This window comes from Aphanomyces astaci (assembly GCF_000520075.1).
Source record: "Aphanomyces astaci strain APO3 unplaced genomic scaffold supercont1.26, whole genome shotgun sequence".
Classification (NCBI taxonomy): Eukaryota; Oomycota; class Saprolegniomycetes; order Saprolegniales; family Verrucalvaceae; genus Aphanomyces; species Aphanomyces astaci.
The window spans coordinates 479,427-487,405 of NW_009798289.1; the positions used below are offsets into that span (position 1 = coordinate 479,427).

The window sequence follows — 7,979 nt, forward strand, 5'->3', positions numbered from 1 at the left end:
ATGAACGCACAGTGGAAAGTTTTCGCAACGAAATCCGACCAAGGCGATTTGAATGACGTGTACGACACGTCGGTGCTGCGTTGGACTTGTACTTGTCCTTCGTACGCCTACGGAGAATTTCTCCTGTGCAAGCATCTCGTACACAGATACATTCTAGCACGCAACACCAATGTAGCAACTACACATTCCACACACCAGGAGTTAACGAGGCGTCCACCAGGTGCCGCCGCGTTACAAAGTGCGGCAGCTAACGCCGCCTATGTGGGTGTTTCCTACGACGAAGGACGAAATGCTGCGGCAAGAGTGCACGAAAAAATCCAGCGACAAAGAAGTAAACGCACTTAGTGCACGACCCGAACTTAACCACGACACTGTCTCGATTCTGGACGAATCGCAGCTGTTGGTATCCGCGCACGTCGCCCAAACAATACATGAACTGTCATCGTGGCTCATCCAGCATGCAAGCGATATCCAGCACGCACCACGTCAACTGGCGAAAGTGCAGAAGTTGCTTCATCCGATCCAGGCGTACCGCAAATCGGTCCTTGCAGTGAACAACATGAGAAAACGGCAACGGACTAACCAAGATTCGTCGCTAACAACCACCTCAACAGTAGGTAAATAAATAGAATTAATATTGTATACCATGAGTACTAGTTAAACCTATTTAGCTACAGGTGTTAATAGTGATCACTAACACATCACAGTATACACTAGTATAGACTATTAAACACTAGGCAATACTAGGCGCTAGTATGATATGCTACCAACCGATAGGTTACACTAGTATGTCCTATAAATTTATAGTTCATAGTTACCTATATTTGTCGGAAAATTTCCAAGTTAACAGTTACTCTAAAGTGTGATTACATTGACTACTTCTTGCTGCTACGTTTCGCCGCTACCGCCACTTTGCCCTTTGCTGCCTTTTGTTTGGACGTCAATGACTTCGTTGCAACGGGCGGCGCCACTTCCTCATTTTGGCTTTTCATCGCTTCTTGTTCCGTGGCACAACGCAGGGCATGGTCCACAAAGAGCTGACGGACATCCCCACCACGCTTCTTGACAAGGGAGTCCAACATGAGAATGATAGCAACATCATTCGAGATATTATGTTCACGCATCAAGTCAAAACAGAAGATTGTGTGGAACGTTCAAAATGCGGCGACGAGTGGAGCACTATGCCAGTGCGCCGTGTGTACTCGTCGTGGTCTTCGTCACACCATATCCGCGAACATGCTCGGACTGTACGGGGCAATCGATGGGTTCTTGGTGAAGTGCACATTGGTGTAATGTGACTTCTTGTTCGTGTCCGCGACGAACTTGTCCTCACAGTCCACGACAGGACATACTACACGCTTCTTGCTTGGGTCAGCCATTCGATTCTGACATCCTGTTTTTATCTATATTTATAGCCAATCAAGTTCGAACAACAATTTATTACCTTAATCAAGTACACGTGGTCTGTGAATTGAGGACTTTTTAGATGTACCTGTACTACAGTGCTCGCCACATGTCCTGTTTTTTCTTCAAAAAACTTCCGCCAATCAAGTACTGCAATTAGCCATGACAGTGCCAAAATCACCTATGATTGGGGGGTACTTTGATGTATTCAGAAATGTCTGCATGCAGGTGGTTATTGCGATATGGCGGAAAAACTCTTTCCGCTGTGCGACAGATAATTGTAGGTCACTCACTACTCATTCTTCCTCTTGCTTGCTCCTACTCCACTCAACTGCCCACGTAAAGCCATCAAACACTGTCTAAACTCTCATACCATGACTCAAACACACCCCTAGGATGGGTAGTGGACCTCGACTCACCATCGAAGAGCAAGTGGCAGCGCGGACCTTTCGGCTGCAAAATTCGTACCGAGCGATTGCGAAGCACTTGGGACGCTCGAAAGAAACCGTACGAGCCTACCTGATTGCACCGGACAGTTACGACACGAGCCAAAAGGGTCGCAAAGCGACCAAAATCGTCCACCAAGAGTGACGCCATGTGTATCGCGCTGCAACTGCAAGCGGCGAATCCTGTCGAAGCCTCCACGCATCGTTGTAGCTTAACGGTTCAATTAGAACCTGTCACAGACGTCTCCTGGCAAGTGGATTTTTCAAGTACAAGAGACGGAAGCACATGCCTCTTCTCAAGGAAGCACACAAGGTGGCGCGTGTGAAGTACGCGACAGACCATTTGGTGAACCCTCCCTATTGGACTGAAGTCATTTGGTCCGACGAGAAAAATTTCAATCTCGACGGACTCGATGACTTTCAGTACTACTGGGAGGATTTACGCAAGAAGCCTGTCACGTTCTTCGTCCGAGCGAGCGGCGGTGGCGGCGTTATGTTTTATGCTTTTTCGGGTGCTGGCGTGGCCGACTTGGCCATCTTGGAGGGCCGCCAGGTCTCAGAGAAGTACATCGACACGTCGGCCAACTATCTGTTTCCGTGTGCCCATTCGCACTATGGTCTGAATTTGTTTTTCTGCAAGACAATGCGTCCATCCACCGCTCCAAGGCAACTACGGAATTTTTGGATAGCCACAACGTGACGTTCTTTGAGCATCCTGCTCTTTCCCCAAACCTCAATCCAATTGAGAATGTCTGGGGATATTTGGTGAGGCAAGTTTGCCCTAACGGCAAGCAATATTTGTCGAAAAAAGAACTTGTGGGTGCCATTCAGCGAGTCTGATCGAGAATCCCCATGGACTACCTCTCCAGCTTGATTAATCAATGCCCAAGCGTTGTGTGGCAGTTGTTGATGCCAAAGGCAAGAAATGTGATTATTAGTATATATTTTGAATCTCATTTGGTCACGAAATTTAGTTTTTTCGGTTGTGGCTGCAATCATTTGGCGCACATGAAATTATTGAATTCATGGATACCGCATTCACTCATGCAGTTTCTCATGCAAGTCATTCCGCAGATCAATGATGATGGAAATCACAGCACATAATGTATGTGACGAACGGTAGATGTCAACTCAACATTAACTACGCACGAAAAACAGGGTGTATGCAATCATGTGGCGAGCACTGTATAATACCTCCGGACGGAAATAGACCTGACATTTGACAAAAAATGATGTAATTTCTGCGAATTTTCAAATTAGAAAAATCTGAAAATAGGTTCGCAAAGGGCTCAATATAATGCATCCAATTGGCCCGAATTTATAAAAAAAAGTTGCATCCAGTCGTGCACGTTGAAAAAGAATCACGATACTGAAGTCAAGATAAAAATTACGGATACAGCCAAACTTATCCGAAAACAGGAATAATTATCTCTTTTTAGCGCAGACCCGCGTTGGTCGCAAACAGAAGTACACGAACCTTCCGGCACGAATTCGTGCGATACCACACAACGTCGGACGACTCTCCAGTACATCGCACACACAATCGGCATACCCGCGAACATCCTTAAAGACTACTTACTACAAACGCGGTCTCGTAGTAAACTACAATTCCCTCATTAAACCTAAGCTAACCGATGTCAACAAAGTGACCCGCGTGAATGGACCATGGACTTAGTTCGTCCCGACAGAACTTTCAGTTCGCTGACATATACGACTACGTTCACGTGGATGAGAAGTGGTTCCACGCGATAAAGTTCAAATCGCGAATGTACCTGCTCCCTGGCGAAATCCCACCCCACCGCTCAACCCAGAGCAAGCGTTTCAATGGGATCAATGAAGAGGACGACGAAGAAGGAGTGATGATCTGCGTAAGAATCAAATGAATTTGAGTTTGAGTTTGCAAAGCCAATAATTAAAGAATTATATAGCTTTGATTATGGTTATGGATATTGATCTATTAAATTTCTGGGGTCTTTGAAATGTCAGGTCTATTTCCATCGTTCAACGATTTTGAAATGTCAGGTCTATTCCCGTCCGGAGGTAGTAATAACTACTAGTAAGGGCATAAAGTACAAGTTTACTGTTAACAGTGTTCAGCAGCACTGCATATCTGATCAGCTTAAGATTAGCTCCAAAATCACAGGGACATCCTAAATTCCTTAACAGCGTAAATACACACAGGCTGACGAATTCGACACGTGTCAATCAAATACCTCTTTCCATAAGTATTTCAACTGTATTACTATTTCCTCAAATCCTAATAGCTCCCGCCTTATTGATTTCCCTCCAAATTCGTTTTGCCCTACAAACTGCAGTTCACAATTCAACACCCGCTGTTCAAATGGTCTTCAACCCCACCGCAATGTTTGCAAGTCTCCAGAAGCAGACAGTCCGTGACCAGAGCATCCTGGACGATTGCCTCCTGAGCCATGGAGACGCTGTTTATGAGCTGTGTTGTTATGAGTGCTGCGCACCTTGGGGCGACCCACGATCTTACCATTCTTCGATCGCCTGTGGGCGGTTAACTGGACGTGGAAGACGTTGAGCGAAACCGCCGCGCGTCGTCTGACAGCGTGCTCGTGGAAAACTTTGTTGGCTGCGTGTGCTTGCTATGGAAGGAATCATACAACTGCATGCAGTTCGCAAAAAAACCGTCAAATATCTCTATTATTTAAAATGGAGGTATATGGTGGGTAATTAATTACACCACTTGGGCTGTACACGGTTATATACGTGATAAAAACTGTTCCGAACGCAAAAAAATACAGGATAAAAGGTTTTAAATGTCGTATTAAAAAAGGTAAAAACATAAATATCGGGTAAAACGTGGGTAAAAGGGATGTATTTCACGTGTTCCGCTTTTATTCCATTATTATGCTTTCGAAACCCTTTTGAATGCCAAATAGCAATTTACCTACCTTTTAATGACAAACTGATTGATACATGGGTAATTCGTCAGGACCAAGTGCATTTGGTATTTTGACGTGAATTAGTTTGTCAACCAAAAGTTCATCAGTTCCTGTACTCTTATCTTGTATGTATATGTGCGTCTATATATGGGTATAAGGATTTAAATATCCGTACTCGTAATATGATTGGTCAATACAGATTCATTTCTCATTTTCCAATTTGCAGTCACACACAAGCACTGTTAATGTGCTGCCGCTGACCACACACAGCACTTTTGGCGCTGCTTCTGACTGCCAGCGCGCTCCTTTCAGCCTCCGATGTTGTCTACGACGCTGAGTATCTCCACCACCGCCTTCTGTCACCGCTGATGTTTGCCATCGTCGCTTCCAGTCGCCGTTGCCCGCAAGCCTTCATTTCCACGGCCCGCCGCTGTAGTCATCGATGCTCCCGTCCCAAACGCTGTTCTTGCCTTATTCCGTCGTCACATCAATCATGTCGTACAACGGACGGAGCCCCATTCAATTCGAAATTGTATATATTGGTTAATATCTCTATTAAATCGAAGTCTTTAAACTGAAGGCATGTATGTTGTGACACCGGAGTCAATGCGGGAGGGTCTCTATCTACCTCTACCTGCATGAGCCGATGACGACGATATTTTCTCCGCTCATGTGGACTCAGCCAAACCATGCGATTTACATAATTACATTTTCCATCAATATCACTTGAAATATATATAAAAATATAATTGCCAACCAATTACATCCAGTGGTGGGAGGGGTGATCCCAACACGGGATTCCGAGTCCCGTGGTGAAAGTGTCACCACTGAACACTTCCAATACGGAACGCATAAGTTGTTCAGTGTTGAAATGTTCAGTGATCGTTCAGTGAATTTGCCCCAACAGGGCCTCACCAATGAAATTTGTAGACTTCGAAGCAAATCCCCTGTGATGTGCGTATGACTTCTCGTTTGTTGTCTACAGACACACATGCCATCACCACGAAGCGCCCGTGTCGTCCAATCACTTTCCGTCGAAATGCCAGCCGATGGCCTACAGACCCGAGTCGAGCCGCCTGCCGCTGCAACCAACAACCACACGACATATACGCCATGTCCGGGCTGGACGACTTCTGTATGTAGAAGTAATGCAAGTGACGCAATTCGACGAAGAATGCATCAAGAGATGCGTTAATGTCGGGTTGCTGTGGTCGCCGATATGTGCCCTAAGTGCACCAATAAAGCTACGGCAACAACTATGGCGATGCCAACTGAGCACCTGCGGCTCTACCCAGCTCAGCATGAAAGGCAGGTTCGTTTTTCGCGAATTCGAAGATTCCGATCTGTAAGGGAGTTCGTTTTATGCTCGACTGGGCACCGAAGTAGGCTGTCATAACGGTGGCTGATGAGCAGGAAGTGGCCCCAAAGACCGCAATCGATAGGTATCAATTTTGCCGCGACATTTGCACCACGTAAATGTTGCGTTGCGAAATGCAGGTACCTATATTTATTATATACTAGTATATGTATAACTGCATGGCTGTTTTTTTCATACATATCCATGCATATATATTTCTATACTTAGAAATGCATATCTGTCCTTTAGATTTATTTATAGTTTTTTCATTTTACTGATTAAAATTAGTTGCAAAAAATATTTTTTCATATTTCAGAGTACATCTATCTATATATTTGTTGTAGTACACTGTAGGATGTTTGTCCCGTCTGCATATTTGGTGAATTTCTAAGAATTAGTACATTTTTTCTATGTGCATGCATTGTGGTTTTAGCTTCTACTATTTACAGTATTTGTATACATGTCTTGAACATATTTGTGCGTATATCCATACTAGTATGTGCATGCTGAGATTTACTAGTATTCATTATATTTGCATGTGTTTATATATTAATAGTATCTGATCTATAAATATATATATATATATATATATATATATATATGTGATATAAATAGATATTTATTTATATATTTATAGCACAGAGATGTATACATATAAATACCCTGTATTGTTTCCAATAGCATGTGTATAATACCTGCCACGAATACTACTTGCTCTTTGGCGGGTAGACCAAACCACGAAGCAGTGGTTTGGTGTCGTGACGTTCGGCGATCGGACCAAGCCGACCTTGTTGCCGCTCATCAAAAAGCACATTCGTCCTGGGCCCCACATCATGTCGGACTAGTTCGGATCATACGTTTCAACAAATGAGCAGCTCACATTGGCTAACAGCGACTTGCTCGCCGGAATGCGTTACACCCACTCGTGGGTTAACCATTCCGAAAACTTCGTGAACCCAAGGAATGGCGCCCACACCCAGCAAATTGAAGGCGTATTGGAGGTGCATATTAAACAGTACATTAAGGCTGTGCGTGCTTTGCGCAAAGAGCGCATTTCTGCCTTTTTAGACGAATACCTCTCGCGCAGTTGGTATTTTGCCTCTGGGGCGAAAGGAAAGAAACCCATCAAAGGACTTGTCGTAGGAATTCGCCATAAATGTGGTCAATAAATTTGAAGTTTTTCGTCAATATTGGCCACAATACAAATACATATTCAACACACCCAGCACACCTAAAATGCCCACAAGGCATCATCTACACTAGTGCCAAGGCGAGAGGTGTTCGAGATGCTTGCGTCGGAGCTGAGTGTCGACATGAATCAATGCTTCACGTAAAAGCGTGTCAAAGCCAAGGTAATTGTTCGATCGTTGGGCTGAGTTTACTGTACATTCATCCCCCAATTTTTGGAGCAGTGAGCCAATATAGCTCTATAGAGGTACATCTGTGAAAGGGTAACGAAGTCTATCCCGTTTACTATATAAGGAGATTGATAATATTTGATAAACATAAACTGTTCCTAAAAGTCCAAAATACCCACAAGTTATGCGAAATGTGACCGCCCAACTTCTCAAAGCAAGTACATTCACGGAATTACTGTGCAATCAAACGAACAACGACCTAGATTATTATGCAGTGCTTGAATTTGCTCCGACAGCCATGTCGTCGTGTATGGAAAAATCGGTTCTATTCAGTCCATAGAGTGGAATGCCTCAAGCCACCATTTGGCAGTCATCTGGGATTCCAGAAGCGGACATACGATTTTACTAAACTTACTCTGAAAGTCTCTCTTACTCTGAAAGTCTCTCTCTACGCTTCCATTCTCCTCCTTGTAGTAGGATTTTTTTGTCTTTTGGTACTTAATGC

At 44.2% G+C, this 7,979-nt stretch overlaps 1 protein-coding gene across 1 annotated transcript; it reads left to right on the top strand.

The window, feature by feature from the left end:
• Positions 1 to 2,550, top strand: H257_10143 (hypothetical protein; the record flags this gene model as incomplete). Its single annotated transcript, XM_009836602.1, has 5 exons — positions 1 to 138; positions 221 to 541; positions 1,020 to 1,198; positions 1,800 to 1,991; positions 2,079 to 2,550. The coding sequence occupies 5 exons, from the start codon at positions 1 to 3 to the stop codon at positions 2,548 to 2,550; spliced, it is 1,302 nt and encodes a 433-aa protein (XP_009834904.1).
• Between the last annotated feature and the right edge of the window lie 5,429 nt (positions 2,551 to 7,979).